Source organism: Pan troglodytes, chromosome 7 (assembly GCF_028858775.2).
Source record: "Pan troglodytes isolate AG18354 chromosome 7, NHGRI_mPanTro3-v2.0_pri, whole genome shotgun sequence".
In the NCBI taxonomy this organism is placed as follows: domain Eukaryota; kingdom Metazoa; phylum Chordata; class Mammalia; order Primates; family Hominidae; genus Pan; species Pan troglodytes.
Genome location: NC_072405.2, coordinates 106,434,806 through 106,458,169, shown reverse-complemented (window position 1 = coordinate 106,458,169; position 23,364 = coordinate 106,434,806). Strand labels below are relative to the sequence as shown.

Below are 23,364 nucleotides of genomic sequence, written 5' to 3'. Positions count from 1 at the left end.
GATTTGGCCCAGAGGACATTTGTCAAGCAGAGGCTTAAGAATTTGCACATCAGGGCTTGCCCTCTTGGAACATTTGCTCTTGGCACCCTAAGCTACTGTGTAGAGAGGTCTGGTTACTCTGCTGGAGAAACTAGGTGGACAGAAAGATGTCTGGCCAAACCCAGCTTTTTCAGACATGCCAACTGAGCACCAGACATGCATGAAGAAATTATCTGGGATGTCCCAGACTTAGTAGATACTACACTAAGCAGAACGACTCAGCGGAATTCAGAATTGGGAGAAAGTGTTTTAAGCCGCTAACTTTGGGGGTAGTTTGTTGTGCACAGGGTTCTGTGGTGTGCTGGATGCCCTTTAAAAAACCTCATGAAAAACTAAATTTGGAATTGGTCAGGGCCAGGTATAGTGGCCTTCCTGTTACATATTTTATTCATGCAACCGACATTTGAGTTCTAGAATACAGTGGTGAGTGTGGCATAGATATGTGCTTTCATGGAGTTCTCCAATGGATGAGATCAATAAACAGGAAACAATAAAAAATAAGCTGGGGACACCATGGAACCATCCTGTCCTCTCTTTCTGTGGCTCACAACCTCATTTTGCCTTTATGAATAACCCACTGAACAACCTTAGCAGTCAGAATAGGCAAGTTGTGTTAATACAATGAACAATGCTAAAACCTCAAATGATTGAAAAACCACAAAAGTTTTTATCTTATACATGTTTCTTAGGACCACAAAGGCTCTGCTCCACATCGTCTTCAGTGATACAGGTTGATGTATCCTGTCTCCATCATTTCTGGTGTTGCCAGTCTATGGAAAAGGAAAGGAATGTGAAGAATTGCTCTTAAAAAGTTGTCACATTTTTCTTGGCCAAAGTATCACATGGCCATGCCTAACTTTAATAGGGCAGAGAGGCAATCCCTAATCCTGTGCTGGGAGGAAAGAAAACCAAAAATAGTTTTTGAATCAACAATCACTACCAGCAAACATTCAGTCTCTCTAGCTTAATTCCTTAGGAGCTGGATTTTGTGACAATTTTGGGTTTCAGATCTTTTGATATGTCTTTTCTTGCTACCTTCACCTGTAACCAGCAAGCTAAAACTTAAAGGGTGGAAGGGAGGAGAGTTCATTGAGTACCTACCCTCTGCAGGGCAATGTGCCAATGTGCAAATGTATTGCATTTCTTCACATCTTTCAGACTTCACTTTGGCTAGTGTAAGATAGAAGAGATCATTCATCAGCTTTAGTGCTGTATACAGGACTGACTAATGAAGAAATTGTGACAGCATGGAGATAGAAGAAAAAGGAAAATCAATAGAATTTTAGAACTGGAATGTGACTAAGATCGTTAAATCTAACCTTTTGAACTTAGGATGAGACAAGGCTCTACTCTATATTGTCCCAGCTCTGAGCTTAAAACTGAGGGGAAAAAAAAGATATCACTGAGTAATGGTAGAAGTTCACCAGTTAACTATCAGTCATGCTAGCTCCCCCTAATTGTTTTCTGTCTCTAGATGTTTATGCCTAAGACTTCGCATGTTGGGGCTGAGACCTTAAAAGTGAGAAAATCTATATACTTCTCTTTTGTCTTAAAATTGTGTGCAAATTCTGCAATACATCTTAGATTTAATCTTTAAAAACCTTTTCTGCTGGGCATGATGGCTCACGCCTGTAATCCAGCATTTCGGGAGGCTGACATGGGTGGATCACTTGAGGTCAAGAGTTTGATACCAGCCTGGCCAACACGGTGAAACCCCGTCTCTACTAAAAATACAAAAATTAGCGGGCATGGTGGTGTGTACACCTGTAGTCCCAGCTACTCAGGAGGCTGAGGCACGAGTCATTTGAACCCAGGAGGCAGAGGTTGCAGTGAGCCGAGATTGTGCCATTCAGCCTGGGTGACAGAGGCTGAACAACAAAAAAAAAAGGGGTGAAAAAAAACCCAAAACCTTTTCTGACCTAACCTTCCACTAAAATAGCTAGATATAGATCTTCAGCTGGAGAAACCCAAGGCCTGAAAGACTTGGTGTCTTTCCTGGATTAGTAGTGTAGCAGTATAGCATATGACCCTAGAATTAAGGAGCCCCAAATTTGCATCTGGATTTTCAGATTCTGGAAAAAGAACCTGGACTCTTCTAGTCATGTGCTCTTGGACAAGTTATCCAACCTTTCTGTGCCTCAGCTTTCTCCTCTCTACAATGAGATAATTACAGTACTTTTAGAATTAAAAGATAGTGTAGGGGAGTGAGAGATCACCTCCAACCCTCCCTCCCCTTTGCTCTTATGTGGGCTCTTTGGTTGGATCTAGGAACCAAATTGACACATGGCAGATTAACAAGAGAAAAGCATACTAATTTTACTAGTTTTACATGTACATGGGGATCCGCACAAAAGAGTGAAGTGGCCAATGTAAGATGCCTTTATACTTTTTACACGAACTACAAATCAGAAGAAAGGGGATCTGGCTAGGGGCAGTAAATTTCTTGTGGAGTCATTAGGAGAAAAGTGTGTGTGTTGGGGTGTAAACTTAGTGGAAGATAACGGTTACTTCGGAAAGTATATTCAGGTCCAAAGCAGCCCCCAGTTTCGTCTCTGGTGATAGGTGCTATTTTCTCCCTCTGGTAAGGGACGGGTACTCCAGAGGAATCCTGGAGGAAGCTTTATGGCTTGCTGCATGCAGGAAGAGATAGGTCATCAAACCTTTTCTGAAACTACAATTTCTCCAATATTTTCAACTCGAAATAATCAATGTACCAATTCCATATATTTTTGGGATGGCACATCCATCAGTCCTTCAATAGAAAGTAAGACGATGCCCTTAAAACATTTAGCTTCCTGCCTGGCACAAAGAGCTGAATTAATACTGTCCACGCTCTCATAGCTATTAACAGCAAATAACAGAACCCAGCTTTAAGCCTCGGTCTCCTAATTCCTGACCTGTGTTCTTCCCATCACATCACAACCAATACTTCTTAGAATGTAGCACGCAAAATGCCCCGCCTACTCCATTGGCTTCACCCTGGCCGAGAGGTGCTTACGCAGGTGCTGAACGGCCGTCGTCAGAACTGCGCCTGCGCAAGCGGCCTTTCTCTGTTCGCGATGTGACGTAACGCGCCTGCGGACTGGGCCCAGCTTGTCCTCTATGACTTACCCAGAAGGCAACGCTTCTCTTTCTGGTCAAAATGGCTGGCAAGCAGGCTGGTAAGTAACTGGGGGTCTTCTTGGCCGGCATCGTCGCGCTTCACCGTTTATTTTTGCTGCAGCTTGCTACGTTTTCTCTCTTCTTTGTAAGTGGCCAAGTTTGTCGCGGAAGGGAAATTGGCTGCTTCAGTCCAGCGCAAAGGATGTGCTTCCCCACTCGTTTGCTGTCCCCAGGGCGGGCTTGCCTGTATAGGGTTGGGATGTTAACCCGCTGTTTGTGAAGGTGCCCGCGGTGGCTCTGACAGCCCTGGAGTTCCAGCTGCCTGTGCTCGGAAGTCCTTCCCCTTGGCCTTAGAAAAGTTAAAGGGCACAAGAGGATAACTAGTGGATGACTTTCAACCCGAATGAGCTCAGTGCTTTCTATGACCCAAGTGCTCTATCGTGTGCATTGGCCCTATAAATTTTCTTGCCATTGCGACGAGGGAGATATTAATTTCCCTTTTACGCTGATAAGATAACTGAGGCAAAGTGACCCAAGGAAGTAGAATTGGAAATATCATTGCACCCCTCGCGCTTCTCAAACTGCGAATCAGAGACAGTTGAGCAAGGGATACGAGCGACGCCTCAGGTTGACCTTGGATTATCTAGAGCGTCAGCTTGATCAGTAGGTTTGGAGAAATTTGAATTTATTGTAGGTTCTTTTTTTCTTTTTTCTTTCTTTTTTTTTTTTGCTAATCTCTGCCCTCTGGCGGTACAAGTTGGAGTAGCCGTTTTGTTTGTTTGTTTGTTTGTTTGTTTGTTTGTTTTGTCTTTGAGACGGAGTCTTGCTTTGTCGCCCAGGCTGGAGTGCAATGGCACAATCTCGTCTCACTGCAATGCAACCAAGTTGGAGTAGCTTTTAAAAAATGTTGATCCTTTTCTCCCCGCCCCCAGCAATTGTGAAGCTGTTAGGAAACATCAGGTTGCCAGAAACATCCGTTAACCTAATTGACATTGAGCTTTTTGGGGGTGGGGGAGACTTTTTAAATAATTATTTTATTAATTTGGCAGATATTGAAGGAGTCTTACTAAATTCAAGACACTGCTTCTTTGCGTGTTTGGGAACTACATAGACCAGATCTCAACTCCCATTAGCTAACTCTGACCTTGGGTGGGGTCACTTCTGTAAGCCAGCTTCCCCTTCTGTAGTAATAGACATGTAAATAAATCAGCTAATGTTGGTAAAGCAAATAGGAAAGTGTTTGGTGCACAATAAGTGCTTAGTGAATATTATTATAGTCACTGATAGGTGGTTGAAATGGTTGAAAATAATCTGTTTTCCACAAGTATGTTTGTAGATTGTTGACTGATACTTGTTTTTCTAGCAGCAGTTTTATACATGACTCTTAATTTCCAAGGAGATTTGCTAAAGCCACGTAATCTGTAGTGCACTGAGTTTGCAAGCAAGGAGAGTTGAGTGAAAGGAGAGTTTGCTTTCCTTCCTTGGTAAGGGCTAACCCTAGACAAAATTTTAAAAGAGAATACAAACTTGTTCTACCTCTCCTTTTGTAAAATGTCTCTCCTAAAATGTCAGATACGGTCCTGCTGTACTTGGACCCTGCTGGGTTACTTATCAGGCTCAGCCCTGTTCCCCAGTTTTAAAATTACCTATTTCTCATCCGTTTTCAATATCCATTCCCTTGGGGGGAACTTAGTTGCTTAGGAGGAGGTAAATGGACTTCTTTTACGAATCCATATTAATGTTTAAATGACTAATGGTATCAAAATCCTCCCCAAAATACATACATTTTTAAAGAATGTGGCCAAATGAAATAACTGTAATATCGAGTGAAAATTTTAGAGGATGAGGGTCATTTAGACCTGCCAGTCTATGCTGAAATCTCACTGTCTTTTCCCTACAACTCCAGCTCTCTTGAAATGAAAAGTTTACAATTATTTCCTGTGATCTATTTATGAAATTACAAATGATAGAAATTTCCAAGTCCTTTTCCTATCTCCCACCCCTTCATTTCTGAACGTAACAGGGCAGGCATAAGGGCACACGATGTACCTATGGATCTTTTGTACATTCAGTGTTTGAGTTTACCCTTTTCTGTCATGACTTGCCACCATTTTCCTGCAACCACTTTTGCTCATAAATAAGCACTTTTTATCAACACTTTATAGAGTATAAACTTTTTTCTTTTAAATCTAATTCTTTTTTGATTAAATTCTTGCTGTATATACTATATACTTTTAAAAGGAAATTTATTTCTATGTTTGCATTCATCAGCAAGATAACTGAGTACTGGTTGCTTGCCTATCAATGTGTTCATATAGTATAATTAAATTGTAGCAATTAACAGTGTGACAATTATCAGTTTCAGCATCAGGCAAGTGGCTGGATGGTATTCGAAAATGGTATTACAATGCTGCAGGATTCAATAAACTGGGTAAGCAGCTGTGCTGTTTAATATTTGTTGTTGTTGTTGTTGTTTCTTTGTTTTTTTAATTTTTCTGAGAGTATTGCTTTTGCAAGTGTTACTGTGGTTCCAAAAACCATTTCAATTCTTGTATACATCAGAAGATTTTAAAATTAAATCACATTATGTTAAATCCAGTTCCTTTTTAAAGTTTTTTTGAGAGAAGAGGGATGAAAGCCTCTAAAATGTTCGACTTGGTAATGATTTAAGTAGTAAGACATTTTCCTTCTACACCCCCTTTCCCAACTCTTCCACTTAAAATTTTATTTATTTATTTATTTATTTATTTATTTGAGACGGAGTCTTGCTCTGTCACCAGGCTGGAGTGCAGTGGCGCAGTCACGGTTCACTGCAACCTCCACCTCCCAAGTTCAAGTGATTCTCCTGCCTCAGCCTCCTGAGTAGCTGGGATTACAGGCATGTGCCACCACGCCCGGCTAATTTTTTTTGTATGTAGTAGAGACGGGGTTTCACCATATTAGGCTGGTCGCAAACTCCTGACCTCAGGTGATCCACCTGCCTCGGCCTTCCAAAGTGCTGGGATTATAGGTGTGCACTACTGCGCCCAGACTTCCACTTAAAATTTTAATTTAAATTATATAAACATTGAAAGTAGAGAGTTTTCGAATATTAAAATTTTATCACGTCCATGCAATCATATGATTCCTAAGCTTTTTTAGAACTTTGTAATTTACCATGAACTTCATCTTTTGCTATTGAAGCTTGAAGAAAGTGTAAGCAAAAGTCACTATTCCTTAGTATGCTATCATTTTAAGATTCTTTAATACCTTGATCTCAGATTTAAACTGAGAAGAGATGTGGTTTTTTAATGTGTGTTTAAAAACAAAGTAAACATTTAAAATATTTTGTAAATGGTTTAGATAAAATATGAATTTTGTGGCATTGGATTTTAAGAGGCTCATATATTGTTTCCATAGTCTAGTTCAAGAAGTAACCCATTATATCAAGTAATAACTCATTACTTTTAATGGCAAAACTGCAATTACTTTTGCACCAACCTAATAATGTACGAAATGCATTGAATTTCCATTGAACCTAGTGATTTGAATTCGATAGTTCACCAAAAGTTGTAAGTTATAAGTTATAAGTCATAAAGATATTTTACTAATTTAAAAAAAAACGCGATTTTTGAGATGCATGTGCAATCTAACTTTGTCGTCTATCATAGGGTTAATGCGAGATGATACAATATACGAGGATGAAGATGTAAAAGAAGCCATAAGAAGGCTTCCTGAGAACCTTTATAATGACAGGATGTTTCGCATTAAGAGGGCACTGGACCTGAACTTGAAGCATCAGATCTTGCCTAAAGAGCAGTGGACCAAATATGAAGAGGTAGCACAGCTTTATTTACCTGACAGTGTTGCTCATTAAGGATGGAGTTTTAGAAACAAGAGAAACATGTTCATTTGCATAGTGTTAGAGTTCTCTGAGTCATGTCAAATAAATATGTGAGGTTAATAAAGCAAATGTTATTTCCGTTTTAGAAGAAAACCACATTGAGTCTTATGTGTGAAATGATGCTTCTGAAATTACTAAGCAAGTCTCTAATATAGAGAGCCAGGACTAAAATCCAGGTCTGTTGCCTCCCAGGTCTTTGCTCTTCCACCTCTGCACTCTGCTTCCTATTTAGATGAAAAGATCAGCCCATTGAGTGTCCCTCCAGATCCCAAGAAGAGCTTCTGTGAAGCAAACTCTCACCCCTTGAACTGCATTGAAACTAGGCAAAGGCCTGTAGACATTCATTTCTTTTTCTTCCTGAAAAGACTTCCCCCTCATAACCTATCAAAGCAACTTATCACACCATCACCACAGATTTGACATTTTAAAAAGCAGATAGTTCTTAGGTTGAGAATATGTTTTCTAAAATTGGAAATTCAAAAGTAATTGCTTTTTTCTTGTTATTGAAGACCTGTTGAGTGTTTGGGATATATCAGTACATGATGGTAACATATAATATTTCATTCATTCTTTAGGAAAATTTCTACCTTGAACCGTATCTGAAAGAGGTTATTCGGGAAAGAAAAGAAAGAGAAGAATGGGCAAAGAAGTAATCATGTAGTTGAAGTCTGTGGATGCAGCTGTTATGAAGATGGTTAAACTTGAAACAAACAATTTTAAGAATTATTTGGTCTGCAGATGTTTTACTTTAAATAAATGTCTATTGTAATGGCTGGAGTTTTTGAATTCCAAACCTTATACTGAATAACTACTGAATCCCTTTACTGTTAAATTTTTTTCCAAACTTTCAAGATATATTTAGTTGTGTTTAACTGCTACTTGGAGCTCAGAAACCACTTTATCAGTTTTCCTCACTGGTTGGATAGCCTATCAGTTTATGGAAGGATATAACTTCCGTAAGTTACATCCTTATGGAAGCTACTGAATAAAAGAAGGGGGTATGCACCCCCTAGTTTGCCAAGATTGAGAAATAGCCTCTTCACTGCTATGCAAACAGATTTGATTTTGCATCCTATCATTTAAAAAGAAATTATGTATGCACCCCAACATAGGCATACTTAAGTAATATATATACTCCTATGCTAACATGTAGACTAGAAAACAAAAAGACGTTAGAAAAATAAAAGTATAAAGACAAATCATACTGTCCCCATATCCCAGTGACTTTTCCACTTTGGAAATGATTGTTATGAAGTTTAAGGGATGGATACTAGTCAGTTAAAAGTTTTAAGATTATAGGGTAATTTTTAAAAATATAAATTAGAATCATTGGCGAGGCATGGTGGCTCATGCCTGTAATCCCAGCACTTTGGGAGGCCGAGGCGGGCGGGTCACCTGAAGTCAGGAATTTGAGACCAGCCTGGCCAACATGGTGAAACCCCGTCTCTACTAAAAATACAAAAAATTAGCTAGGCATGATGGTGGACACCTGTAATCCCAGCTACTGGGGAGGCTGAGGCAGGAGAATTGCTTGACCCCAGGAGGCGGAGGTTGCAGTGAGCCTAGATCACACCACTGCACTTCAGCCTGAGCAACAGTGACTGTCTCAAAAAAAAAAAATTAGGATTATTCAATGTTGTCATCATTTCCACTCCTAAATTCTGAAATGCTTTCTTTGGTAGAGGTGAGAGTGCGGAGCCACAGCTAGTAGAGAAGGAACAGTAGGACCTGCAGCCTCCCTGGTTTTCCAGGACAAGTCATTGCTGTGTGTGGCAGGAATGCCTTACCTCAAATAACAAAACAGTGTGAAAAACGAATTTGTGTTACATTTAAAATTTGTAAAGCAATGAGAAATGTGTGTATCATAAAGAGCATCTTTAAATTTTTGCTAAAATATTAGCCTCTTAAATTCTCTAGGAACCCCCTCCCCCACTTTTTTTTTCTTTCCGCTGGTCATTATTTTTCTAAACCTATCCTGAAATCACGTCAATTTTCCTTTGTATGGTTGAAGACAACTAGATCACTTGATAATGGTTTTGTTCAGGTCACATTGTGACAAGGTTTTAATGTAGTCCTACTTTGCAGAAGGAGGCCAAGAAGATGGGCTGTCTAGAACCCCCTTTAAAAGCATTTGTCTATTCAGAAATTTTTCCTGAGTAGATCTCTGCAAAGCCTCTTTTAATAGTGATTTCAAGATCACGTTTGCAGGACTCTGGTCTATTCCTTCAGACGTCTACTGTGCACAATTACAAGGAGATTACAACTGAGGCATCTCAAAGAGCACTGTCAAGGTGTGTAGGGAGCCGGGTGGAGGGAGGCTGGGCTCTGACCCTAGAAACCATGCTTATGAATGCTGTTAATGTTTAAAGCAAGCCTAAGGGCACTGCTGAAGGACAGGGGAACAAATAGAACTGACCAAGACTGAGGTATAACAGGAACCCCCAGGCTATCCACCTGCTCAAGGTAAAGTGTGGTATTACATAGGGCAACCTCTGATTTTGTAAGAGTTCTTCCTAAAGCCAAAGTGTATGCCTATTCTATGTTTCCAGATTACTTCATTCTTCTAAATGAGAGCAAGTGTGCAAAAGTTCTTTGAACACTAGATCAATGTTTTGTGTTCATTATAAATTATGGTTATCGTCCTGCTTGTTATGAAGACTAAGAAAGTAGATCTAGTATTTGGCTCACACAGGTGAATGGGTGAGAATTTGTTAATCCATCAGTGAAGTCCTTTCATTTGAAAGAGAGGGCCTTTCTATTATCAAAAGCTGTCCTGTGTGAAAAATCACCATGAGAGTGCCTGAAACACAGGCACTCTGCATTGTCCTGTAGACCAAATCTACATTGTCCTGTAGACTGGTCTACATTGTCCTGTAGACCGAATGGTAGAGTGATTCAGAGCTAATTCTGGGTTAGACTGCACAGGTCTGAATCTATTTTCTCACTGTGTAGTGCTTTAGGAATACAATTTAACCTCTCCGTGCTTCAGTTTGTTTGTTCCTAAGATAGAGCTAATGATAGAAACCTACTTTACCCAGTTGTGAAAATTAACTGACTGCATGTCAAGCACTAACAGTTTCTGGCACATAGTATGCATAATGTAAATTATGTGCTGAGAAGCGAGAAAAAATAACTTGGGAAAACGCTGAATATCATCAATGTCGAATAGCTAACCAGTAGCTAAGGTCCAAGGTCTCCTCTCTTCCTTCTATGTGGCACTCTTGTTTCTGGTTCATCTACTCCCCTTGGGTGTCACCTCCTTGAGTGAAGTACCTGCTGGAGATGAGAAGAGTGGAACTGGATCTGCATGACAGCTTTGATTAGGATGGAGCTAAGACTTGGCTATCTCCCTGTTTTGTGTTTTGGATGGGTGACATTTTAAAACTGCCAACATTCAAATCCTGCTAATTTGCTTTGTACAGTTTAAAATGTTTGCTATCTTTTGTTGTTTAAAGTTTGAGATTGGTTTTGAATATACGGTTTTCCTACATCTTGAAGAAGGTTATGTTTGTTTACTCTGAAGTGGTCTATGTTCTGTTTGTTCGTTTTACTTTGCAAAAAAACAGATGGCTGGCTTATGTTCACTGTTGTAGTGCACTACCTAGTATCACTTGGCCTTCCTGTTGTCAAGATGTAGGAAGCAGCGTAAGGGATGTTGGGCCTTCAGACCCCCAATTGCCAGCTGTGGTCCTAGTTCCAGATTGCATGGAAATATTTGATAACATTCCTGCACTGAGTTATCATGGTCTGAATATTTATGTGACGCTCTACGAGTGGTACCAAAATGTTAGTGATGGAATTTTCCCTAATGGCACCTTTTCCTGTTTTTAAATTCTAGAATCTTAATAAATCCAAAGTGTACATTTTGGTAGTGATTTCATTTAGTTATTTACTTTAAGGACTCCCTTTTCAAGCATTAACTCTGCACTAATTTTGACTTATGAAAAGATTCAGCAGTAAGAATAAAAACTGGGCCAAAGCCCAAAGTAATAATCCTTCACAAATAGGATGGAGTTTTAAAAATATGGGCATCCTGTGTGTAGCTTTGAAAATAACCAAAGTACTTGGAATTAAAAAGTTAGGTGAACATGAAGATTGTCATAACCAAATCCTTGACAGCTTGATGGATGAAGAGCAGATGGGTTTACGGTGTATGGGAGGAAGCATGGATTTTAGGAGGGACAGTATCAGAGAGGGATGGTTAGAAAGTGAGTAAGACAGCTTGCTCTTTGGAAAACAAGGAAAATCCCTTTATTAGAACAAGGCATGAAATTCTGCCACTAGGTGGCGATGCCCTATAACTTTACAACTTAGGGTACATCACAGGAGCACTATGGAAGATTTCTCCATTCTGCACCCCACCAACTCCCTCCCCTCCTTCATTTTTCAGGATGACAACACCTTAGAGGTTTATGGCCATCAGGAGAATTTACTACTAAGCTATATACTGATGTAATGAAATCTAATATATGTTGTGCAATGAATTATGAGATGTTATTTAGTTTCAGGATTTTATTACTTCAATCAGTTATGACCATATTTCCTTTTATATGATTGCTCACTCGTTAAACATACCAGATGACTGTATAAGGAACACCTAATAAAGTCTATAGATGTTAAAATATTTTAAATGTTTTAATTTATATGCCATAATTTGTTTACATTCTGGTTATACTGGAGTTCATATTAAAAGCCATAACATGTTAGAATCTGAGATCTCAGGTCGGATAGTGCCTCTAAGTTATATTTTGCTGAGAAATTTTCTTGTATTAGCAATTGAGCAGGAAAGAAGAACTGAATCGTTATAAGGTGGTTAATTTTTAGCATAGATGTCAGAAAGCCTGTTAATATTCCAGAGGCTTATGATAAACTATTTAAATTGTCATTCTGGATTCTGATTATATCTCCTACAGAGAAAGAGTGTATTATTTATTGAACTTTTTGTTTGAATACATGTGCCTATTTTTGCATAAATGTAAAAATGTAATTTTAAAATAAACCCCTGAAAACTTCTGGTAACATTATCCAGTTGAACAATTGTTCTGTTAGTATTCTAAATATTTTAAGAAAATTGTATACATATCTGTGACAATTGTATTCACAAGCCAAACCAAAAAAAGATAATTATTTGTTTTACAAAGGAGTCAGCTTACAATTTCTCTCTTATGCATGCATTTAAAATGTGGTTTGCCATTAAACTGGAAGCACTGATCTGAGGCCAATGATTTAGGCAAGTCATTAGTCTAAAGATTGGCTTCCTCAGCTATAAAATGAAGGGCTTTGACTAAAAAGTCTTTTTCATTTCAGTACCAAAACCTTCTGGGTCTGTGATTTAACTTATGCTCTTTATTGTTGGGATGAACTAATACTGATGGAATACTAGCTTTGTACCAGGCACTGTTCGTATGTTGTCTCTTTTAATCCTCCCTGCAACCTTCTGGCATGGCTATTATAATGCCCATTGTATGGAAGAAGAAATTGGGCTTTGAAAGTCCATTTTATGCTTGTTCATTACATAATTTTCTGGATTTTTTAAATTGATGTACGTGTTTATGTTCCAGGCTAGGCAGAAGCTAGGAAGAATATAGCAGCCTCGTCACTGTTGAAATCTGGGGCTAGATAATTCTTTGTTGTGGGGGCCTCTGTATGTCACAGGATATTTAGCAGCATCCCTAGCTTCTACACAGTAAGTACCAGTAGCACCTCCTGCCTCCAATTGTAACAACCAAAAATGTTTTGAGACATTGTCTGGAAATGTCCCCTGGGGGAGGAGAATTGCCCCCAGCTAAAAACCACCAGTGTAGGGAATACAGAGAAAAACCAAGATGGTAGAGACAGGTATGTAATCAGATGCATGAATATGTAAACATATATGTACATACTGTGTGAATTGTCCACAAAAAATATGTCCTGGGTACTATGGAAACATGGAGAAGGTAAACTAACTAAACCTGGATGGGAATCAGGGCCTCTGATAATGTGGCTGATTCCAGAACAGTAAGCAAAGTTAGCTAAGCCAAGAAGATGGTGAAGGGCTTTCCAAGCAGAAGAAAATGAGCAGGAAATGCTCAAAGGCATGGAAGTGCAGGGTGTATGTCTAGGGAAGGACAGGCAGTTTTGCACTGATGGAGTGGCAAATATCAGCTGGAGAGACATGGGAGATGCAACCTGAAAGGTGTACGCCATATTGAGATGCTTGGACTTCATCCTGTGAGCAGCAGAGTGTTTGGATAGATTCTGGGAAGTGAAAATGTTGGGGCAAAGGGGATGAATATTTGAAGTTTTTCAATACTGGACTTCCAATTTGCTTTTCAAAAGTTTATAATAATTTATATTCATCTAAGCAATCACGAGGGTCCCTTTATTGCATTCCTGCCTGCACTGAGTGCTCTCATTAAAAGCAATCTTTGTGAATTTGGTTGGAGAGTTTCTTGTTTAAACTTGCATTTCTTGGATTGAGTAGCTAGACGTTTTTCCATATGCTATTATCAAGTTGTTATTTCTCTTTCATCAATCTTGTTCATGTCCTTCACCTATGGGCCTATTTTTAATTTTCACAGCCTTTTCCTTATTTGTTTAGTTTTCCTCTTAGCTCCCTCTTCCCCCTTCCCAAACCTGGGTCAGTTCTTATCTATTTGTATGAGACCTTTATATGTTTAGATAGTACCCCTTTTACTTACATTTGCTGAAATGATATTTTTATTTCATTGTTTGAATTTTATTTGGGGTTTTTTGGATGCCTTTTCAACTTTGTTCATGGTGGGTTTTGTCAAATGGAATTTTCTGATTTTTATGTAGTACAAACTCTCAGTCCTCTCCTCTGTGGTTTTGCCTCTGAGGTCATGCTTTGAGAAGTCCTCTCTTTACTCCAAGGTTTCATAAATATCCAGCAAGGTTTCATCCAGTGCTTTTAGGTATAAGAAACAAAACCATAAATCTTCAATCCCTCTGGAGTTTAGGGATATGGTGTGAGCAGAGTATATTTTTGAGAGATACTAAGAAGTCCAGTTGGCCTGACTGGATATCAGTTAGATGTGTAGGAGGTGGATGTGAGGAAGGGTAAAAGAGAGAGGTCCGGAGGGGCCCCGCAAACACGGGTCTGTTCAGGGTGATGCAGCCTGGCAATCAGCCCCTTCTGTGGCTTCTCATTCTGTGAGACGTTGGCTGTGCTGCATATTCTAAATCTACTCTTGTCTCTCCAGGATTCAGCTCTGTACCCCAGGAGAGATAAATTGATGTAAAGACTGCACAAATAGACACTTTTGCCTTCTGGCTTCTGGCTTGGGCTTGGCCAGCCAGTGTGGGGAGGGTGGCCATCTGCAAGAGAGGGCAGATGAGAGAGACAGGGATATTTATTCCCCAGCCCACGTTCCTCTGAAGAAAGCTACAGCTCCTGTCAGGCAGCCCCTCTCAAGATTCCTACAGCTCTCCCTTCCATCCCTCCCCACTGTGCTATCTCTATCAAAGTTGGTTCTCCTTGACCTTGCCTGCCCTTTGTTAATTGTCCCTTCATTGGACATTCTTTGGTTTGCCTGATTGGGTGGGCCACACTTTCCTGCCAGGACTCTGACTCACACAGAACTGGGCTGCCCTTGAGAATGGCTGGGTTGCCCCATGAGAGCACCAAGTGCTGCCACTTGGAACTGGTTTGTGGTCAGTTCCTGGAAAACCAAAACTTGCTTCTTTGAGGTAAGCTAACTCATGCCCCAGAGTCAGACTCCAGGAGACCACACTAGTTCCAGTTGAAGGGAGTGGCCTTCCAAAGCCTGGCTTCTACCACCCCCACCTGTCTGCCTCTACCCATGATAGATCTGCTTCCAATCAGAGACTTACTCTTCTACACAATTTAATGCAGGTAAATGCCAGTGCTAAAAAGATGCCATATGATAGAAAACAGAAGGTTTGTCCATTCTGAAAACATTGTGTTCTCTTTCCTCCTGTTTTAACTCCCTCTTCCCCAAACACATTCTGCAAAATTCTACCTCTAACCTTTTTTCCTTCTATTCTCAGTCCCCTGCAATGCCACTTGCAATCCTCACCATACTCTCTGTCTAAATTCTAGCTTTACTTTAAGACAAAAATTAAATTCTGCCTACTGGGAGAAGCTCTTTGTCATCCGCAGGCACTTGACATTTCTATTTTCTTTGACTTTGTAAAGCACTTACTACTTCAACCAATCATTTATTATTTAACAATAATGAATACTATTTACCTAGTGTTCACTGTGGGCCATTTCAGGTTTCATTTATTCCTTGAAAATTTTTCCAAGGTGAGCACAATTATCCTCTTTTCATAGAGGCTCAGACATGTTAGGTAACGGGTACAAAATCACACTTTGCAAGTGAACAAATGGAAAGTTAAATTCTGTCTTCCTTGAAATTGCTATGTTGTCTTTTCTTTTTTATTTAAGGTGTACAGCATGATGTTTTGATACAAATATACATAGTGAAATGATTACTACAGGCAAGCAAATTAAAATATCCATTACCACAATAGTACTTTGTGTATGTGTGTCTGGTGAGCACCTAAAATCTATACTTTTAGCAAATTTTTAGTTTACAATATAATTAATTATAGTCACCATGCTGTACATGAAATCTCTAGACCTGTTCATCTTATATAATTGCAAGTTTGTATCCTTTGACCTACCTCTCCCCATTTCCTGATCCTTCCCACTCTGGAAACCACCATTCTTCTCTGTTTCTATGTATTTGACATGTTTTAGATTGCACAAATAAATAAGATCATGCAGTATTTCTCTTTCTGTGTCTGGCTTATTTCAGTTAGCATAATGTCTTCCAGGTCATCCATGTTGTCACAAATGGCAGTATCTTATTATTTTTTAAGGCTTAATAACATACCATTGTGTGTGTGTGTGTGTGTGTGTGTGTGTGTGTATGACAATTTTTTCATTCATTCATCTGTTGGCAGACACTGGTTGTTTCCATGTCTTTACTATTGTGAATAATGCTGCATCGAACATGTGGGCACAGATGCCTTCTGAGATGGTGGTTTCATTTTTTGGAGGTATATATCCAGAACTGGGATTGCTGGATTGCATGGTAGTTCTACTTTTAATTTTTTGAAGAATGTCCATACTGTTTTCCATAATGGCTGCATGAATCTACATTCCCACCAAAGTGCACAAGCACTGTCTTTTCTCTACACCCTCACCAACACTTGTTATCTCCTGTCTTTTTCATAGTAGTTACCCTCATAGGTGTAAAAGGATATTTCTTTGTGGTTTTAATTTGCATTTCCCTGATGATTAGTGATAATGAGCACCTTTTCACGTACCTTTTGGCCATTTTCATGTCTTCTTTAGGAAGATGTCTATTCAGGTCCTTTGCCCATGCTTTAATCAGGTTATTTTATTTTTTATTTTGTCTTTTCAACAATGCTGTCCCACACTTACCTTTATTTTTACAAACTCAATTCCATTTTGTACTCATCTTTTGTTTATACTTTTCTTTCTAAACTCTATTTCTTAAATGAAATCTTTAGTTGTGAAAGTAGAGTGATCATGCTGTCTGTGAGGAGATGACATTTGAACGTTGGAGAGGAGCCACCACAGGAAGCCCTGGTTCTTTAGGTGGGCTATGCAGAGAATCACCTGGGAAGCTTCAAAACAAACAAGCAAACAAACCCCAAATAACCTGATGCCTGGGTCCGACCCCCAGAGTTTCCACATTAATTGGTTTGGGAAGCAGCCTGGGATGCAGATGGTCTCAATGTGTAATTGAGGCTGATAAACATTGATCTAGAAAAGAACATTCTTGGCAAAGAGGACAGTGAGTGCAAAGGGCCTGTGGTAGGAATGAGCTGGGGGTGGCTGAGAAGGAGTTGACAGAGAAGTCCACTGTGCTGAATCCAAATGGAGAAGGAAGAGTGCCAACCCTCAGGTCAGAAAGGTAGGCACAGCCACCCCATGGAGGGCATTTTAGACCAGAAGAAGGAGTTTAAATTTTACTCAAATGCAACTGTAGGCCCTGGAGGGTTTTTAACAGTGAAATATGATTATAAGGCAAGTAGTATGTATAAACTACCTCATTCTTTTTAAGAAATGCATACAACTCCGGATTATGGATGTACCACAATTTATTCAACTACTTGCCTGTTGATTGACATTTGGGTTGCTTCCAATCGAATGTTATTACAAACAAAGCTGCAGTGAATATCCTTGTGCACTTGTGCTTTTGAATTTTGGTAGGATAGAATCCAAAGGCTTAAAAAATTTAGACAGGAAACATGGTTGGTAGGGAGGGGAGAAAATCCCTGTCATGCAAGGGAGAGAGATCTCCTAAGTTCAAATGTCTCAAATGCGTGTTCTACATCAGCCTGGATAAAGCCAGGTTTAGCAGACCATCAAGATTTTGCAACCAGCCACTGGAGTGTCCTACAATAACACTGAAGTGTGAGAAACATAGACACACCCAGCATTACTCAAACGGACATTTAATTTCTCATTAGGTTTTAATACTATCATATGTTGATTACATTGACTCTGCTTTCGGTTCTGTCCAAGTGATTTAGCTAACATATTGTAAGTTTACTCGGCTTTTTACCGTTCTATCATAAATCTGAACAGAATTTTCCTTTTAGAGAAGTATATGATTTTTTATAGTTTCCATTGTCCAAAGAAAAGGAGCCTAGTATGAATGTTTATCTACTCAGAAAGTTTTTTTCTTAAGCCACTTCCACCTTTTTTGCACATTTATATACAAATAAGTTTTAATTTGTTCATGCAACTAATATTTATTCATACAATGTGTTAGGTGTTGGCATGGAAAGATGAATCACATTCAGTCCTTGTTCTTACTGAGTACAGTCTGGAGGGGGAGATAGCCCAGTAAGCAGACAATCACAACTCAGGGAGAGACAGACTCCTTCACAGGAAGCAGGAGGTGGCATGGGAGCATAGAAGATGGGTACCCAACCAACGCTGGGGTGTAGGCTAGAGGTGGGTAACATTCAGTTGGTAATAAGCAACTGAAATGGACTGTGGTTTAATTCAGCAGAAATTTGTATTGAGAGAATATCATGGAATCAGTGAGAAGGTGTGTTAGTTGAAAACTTTCTATTGCTGCTGTAACAAATGAACAGACTTAGCAGCTTAAAGCAACATAAATTTATTATCTTACAGTTCTGGAGGTCAGAAGTCCAAAATGAGCCTTATGGGGACAAAATCAAAGAGTTGCGAGGGCTGGCTCCTCTGGGGAAGAATCAGTTCCTTGATTCTCTGAGCTTCTAGAGGCTTCCAGCATTCCCTGGCTGATGTCCACATCACTCCAATCTCTACTTCCATTGCTACATGGCCGTTGCCTATCTGTGACCCTCCTGCCTCCCTCTTATAAAAGCTCTTGGAATTACACTGGCCCACTTGGAAAATTTAGGATAATCTCCCCATCTCAAGGTCCTTAACTGTATCACATCTGCACAGTTCCTTTTGCCATGTAGGTTAACATACTCACAGGTTCCAGGGAGGAGGATAGGAATATCTTTGGGGAGGTTGTTACTCAGACAGAGGGCAAGAAAGAAAAATGCAAGAGAGGTATGGATAGCCTCAAGTACATAGCCGAGGTCCTGCCCAGGACCTGAAGCATTGCACTGGCCACTGCAGCTGCAAGCCCCTGCTGCTGCCGTGAGTCATTTCTCAGCTATCCTTGTGCCTGTGTGATTCCTGCAAGACAAAGTTCTTGAGTTGGAACATATAGTTGGTGAAGCCTGGTTCAGGAATACTGGGCCAGCTTTCAGGAGAAGGCATATAGTTTCTGATGCTCCGGTAACAGGATGGAGGGGTTTATCTTCCACCAGGACTCACACTCTGAAGGGTTCCTTCCCTCCACCCAGGAGGCAGCATGTTCAGATGCGGAGTTCTGATGTGGACACATCTAACACCTAGACACCACAGGAAGGAATGGATAACTGGGGGGTCCTCGTCGAGCAGGAGATGCCTGGGCTGGGACTGACGAAGGGTTTTAGAGTAACTCAGGTGAGTTCTTTTGTCTTTCTTCAGGTAACTCATTTAAGGATGCTTGGGCCCTTTATTAGGTTGTCATTTTCCAAAAAACTTTGCTAATGCAAGAGATCTGAAAAGAAATCAAAGCTACACAATGCATTTCAAGAACATACAAACAGGCTGGGAGCAGTGGCTCATGCCTGTAACCCCAGCACTTTGGGAGGCTGAGACGGGCAGATCACCTGAGGTCAGGAGTTTGATAACAGCCTGGCCAACATGGCGAAACCCCATCTCTACTAAAAATAGAAAAATTAGCAGGGTGTGGTGGCACATGCCTGTAATCCCAACTACTCGGGAGGCTGAGGCAGGAGAATTGCTTGAACCCGGTAGGCGGAGGTTGCAGTGAGCGGAGATCTCGCCACTGCACTCCAGCCTGGGCGACAGAGCAGAATTACATTGGCCCACGTGAATAATTTAGGATAATCTCCCCATCTCAAGGTCCTTAACTGCATCACATCTGCACAGTCCCTTTTTCCATGTAGGTTAACATACTCGCAGGTTCAGACTCTGCCTGAAAAAAAAAAAAAGACCATACAAACAACAAAAAAAATAGATTCCTTTACACTTTAATACATTCCGGGTCAGTGTGCAGATTGAGATGATCTTTCTCAAAAGCAATTTGGCAGCAGATGCTGTCTTTAAAAAGACATACCATTTAACCCAATAAGTAATTTCACATCTCAGAATGTAAAAGGTGTATATAAAAATGCAGAGATTTATGTACAAGGATGTTTATGACAGCATTATTTATAGTTCAAGTTACTGTTCAAGCATAGTTAGAGTTACTGTTCAACCCTGGGAAGATGGCTGGTGGAATGTTATTCACCCTGTAAAAGTGATATTCTCAAAGGGTACTTAAGGATATGGACAAATGTGCATGCATTCTTGTTAACTGAATAAAAAAGCAGTTTCAAAACAAAATATACAATACCAGTATTATAAAAAACCACGTATGGGTTTGGAAAAAAAAAAGACTAAGCAGTAGTTTTCCATAAATTTTTAGAGGTTTGTGCCACAGATCTTTTGAAATCTATCCAGATTGAAACTCCATAGACTAAAAGGGTATTTCTGATTACTGAAATTAGAAATGATGTTAAGATTTTTATGTATGCTTTTTCACATTTTCCAAATTTTCAGTGATTTGTTTTTATTATCAGAATGTGTTCTTTTTTAAAATTAATGGTATTGGAAAAATTAATTTGTGATATAAGAAGAAAATCAAGGAGAAAAAATACATATGTGGTACAATGTTGTTCTTAATTCTTAATCTGCAGTGGTTCTAATGTATGACACACACCCAGGCCCTACCCTAGAAATTCTGATTCAGCATGTATATTAGTCTGTTTTCACGCTGCTGATAAAGACTTACTTGAGACTGGAAAATTTACAAAAGAAAGAGATTTATTGGATTTAAATTTCTGTGTGGCTGGGGTGACCTCACAACCATGGTGGAAAGTGAAAGGCTTGTCTCACATGGTGGCAGACAAGAGAAGGGAGCTTGTGCAGGGAGACTCATGTATTTTCTAAACCATCAGATCTCATGAGACTTACTCACTATCACGAGAACAGCACAGGAAAGACCCCATGATTCAATTACCTCCCACTGGGTGCCCCCAACAATACGTGGGAATTCAAGATGAGATTTGGGTGGGAACACAGCCAAACCATATCAGTATGCAAACAAACAAACACAAAAAACATGAGAATCATCTGAATGCCCCGGCCAAGGATTACCAACATAGTATAACTCCAAACATGTACATGTTTCCTATATTTAAAATCAGACTCCAAACCTTCCTCAACTGGAATGCCCCATTTCTCTTCAGTTTTTCGTAACTAAGATATTTGATGATTCTTCAGTTTCTCTGCTTTTCATTTCTCCACCTCCTTCTTACTTCTTAATAGCATGCATCTTGCTGGAAAGCACTATCCTAACTTATATCTTGGAATTCTCTCATTCTTTAATATGCATTTTGGATTGAATCTGTGTCAGAACCCTCACAAATAAGTTTGCCAGCATTGCGGGCTTTGCTACCATTTAAATGATTTTAAATACTTAACTATTGAAAAGTGGCTTTTATTGTCCCATTTTGGAAGACCTGGGAGCAGTTTGTTGACGGCAAGAAGTCCTACATTGCCCTCCAGAGCAAGGGTCAAATCTTAATGCCTTTAATTAGGAAATTGACTCAGTAACTTGGTGATCAAAACTTGGTATAAAAGCAACACATCAGATATCTTTCATCAGTGGGAGAACTTCCTAGTGGAAAATTGGTTGAGAAGGCGAAGAACATGTTGAACCATTTGCTGCAACTCGCTTCTGGGGTTAGAGGGCACCTTATGTCTCTTACTCAAATATTTGTAGCACAAGGTGATCATGAATAGGTGGTCCAAAAAAAGAAATAGTCACTTTGGGGCTGGTCACTGGTTTGTTTTTCTCTTTTCTCCCTAAATTGCTTTTTTTTCAACCGACATTGAAATTTTGATATAAGATTTTGTTAGCTAGCTAACTTGAATATTGAGTCCTAAATACATTGCTTAGCTGACTGACCCATATTTTAAGCCTTTAATTGTTGAGATTGTTATCTGAAGATCATGAAAAAGTAAGAAAAACTGATTTGCCAATGAACAACTGTTTCAAATTATAACTTGGTTGACTTAAAAAGCAAAATATCAACATTAGACCTTAACACTTCAACTTGGAACTCGGCTTTGGGGCTTGATTGAATTTATAATCTCAATTTCACAGCTCAATTGTTCTAGGAGAAAAGGCTCGGTGGACTTTGGTTCAGAGATTTAAGATAAGGATTTGAGAGTAGAGGGGTTGGTGAAGGCAGTTGTTTAAATATCTGAAGAAATTCTTTCGTTTGACAAACAAGTTTGTCTTTGAAGTTTAGGCATTGTGCCTGAGTTAAGCAAAAACAGAAATATAGTATTTTTACATTTCTTTCTGATCGTTTAGAAAATCTTTACATGAATCCTAACCTGAACTTATTTTTACTCTGGAATCTTTACTGTCTTTCAACTGTGAAAATGCCAGCGGTAATTACAAATTGGAGCCATCTCTGCTGTGAGTTGACAGAGGTAGCTCAGTCTCATCATAATCCAGAGACACTTTGTGAAGTTTGGACACACTGGACATTTCAGGAGGAAGATATAGACAGACCCTGATATATGAAGAAATGGGATTGTCTGAGTGATTGAATTAAACAATCCTGGCTGAGTAATTCTGTATTTCAGGCAATGGAACATTTGGGATACAGTGGTGAATAAAGCAGATAAACTGTCTACCCTTGTGACACAGTGACAATAAATCAGCCTTTTGAGAACAAGGTGTGGGAGAGAAGAATTAATTAGACATTCTGTCTGTGTGAAGGTTGAGTAGAGGTGCTTAGCAGTGAGGAGAAGCACTCTCTGGACTTGGTCCAGGATTGTGCAGTTTCTCTCTCTCTCTCTCTCTCTCTCTCAATCTCGTGTGTGTGTGTGTGTGTGTGTGTGTGTGTGTGTGTGTGTGTGTGTGTGTGTGTGCATAAATTTTCGGGTGCTGGTGAAGCCTCAAAGAATGATATCTGCTATGAACTGAATGTTTTTGTCCTGCCACCAACCCCTAAATGTATATGTTGAAACCCCTAATTCCCAATATAATGGTATTTGAAGTTTAGGTCTTTGGGAGGGAATTAGGTCATGTGCCCTCATGGTAGAATTAGTGCCTTATAAGAAGAGACAAAAGAGATCTTGCATCCTCTGTATCTCCTGTTTGGCATGTGACATTATGAAAAGGTGGCTGTCTACAAACCAGGAAGAACGTGCTCACTAGACACCAGATCTGTTGGCACCTTGATTTGGAACTTAGCCTCCAGAACAATGATAAATAAACATTGGTTGTTTAAGCAGCCCAGCCTGTGGTATTTTGTTATAGCAGCCTGACCTAACTAATATAGCATCTAATAGATCTTTTTTTGGCTGTGTTATGATTATGAGGCTGGTAGTTTTCTAGTCCTCAAACTAGATTCAAGCTACATGCCTTTGGTGGGTCACTGGTTGGATATATACATATTATGTCCAGCATTTGCACCTCAGTCTCATCCACATTTGAGGGCACTATGCATTTTCCTTCTTTCTCATCAGGGTGAGCACCCATCCATGCCAATGCCATGTTAAGGCACTTATCAGGCCTCTCTGATTGGCTGGTTGGCAGGCATGCTGGCAGCTATGGACCCTGTGCCTAGGTCAGTGCGGTGAGATCTGTATTCTTGGCAGGACCCAGTCCAAGGAGCCAGTGCAGCTGCTGTTCTCTCCCTATGTGGTTCTCTCTGCTCTTCCA

The 23,364-nt window shown here is 39.8% G+C and overlaps 1 protein-coding gene and 1 long non-coding RNA gene across 3 annotated transcripts; one reads left to right on the top strand and one right to left on the bottom strand.

The window, feature by feature from the left end:
• Positions 1–683: 683 nt before the first annotated feature.
• Positions 684–3,072, bottom strand: LOC104007691 (uncharacterized). 2 transcript variants are annotated; one of them, XR_001720319.4, is made up of 3 exons: positions 2,937–3,072; positions 1,141–1,264; positions 684–809 (listed from the first exon to the last, which is right to left on the bottom strand). It is a non-coding gene; the product is annotated as an uncharacterized LOC104007691 (long non-coding RNA). The 2 variants fall into 2 exon arrangements; XR_008536790.2 differs by having other exon boundaries at positions 1,141–1,209.
• UQCRB (ubiquinol-cytochrome c reductase binding protein) lies at positions 2,976–7,801 on the top strand. The gene is made up of 4 exons (XM_519866.7): positions 2,976–3,200; positions 5,501–5,572; positions 6,792–6,958; positions 7,600–7,801. Exons 1-4 carry the CDS (start codon positions 3,182–3,184, stop codon positions 7,675–7,677), a joined length of 336 nt encoding a protein of 111 aa, XP_519866.1. The 5' UTR covers positions 2,976–3,181; the 3' UTR covers positions 7,678–7,801.
• Positions 7,802–23,364: the final 15,563 nt, after the last annotated feature.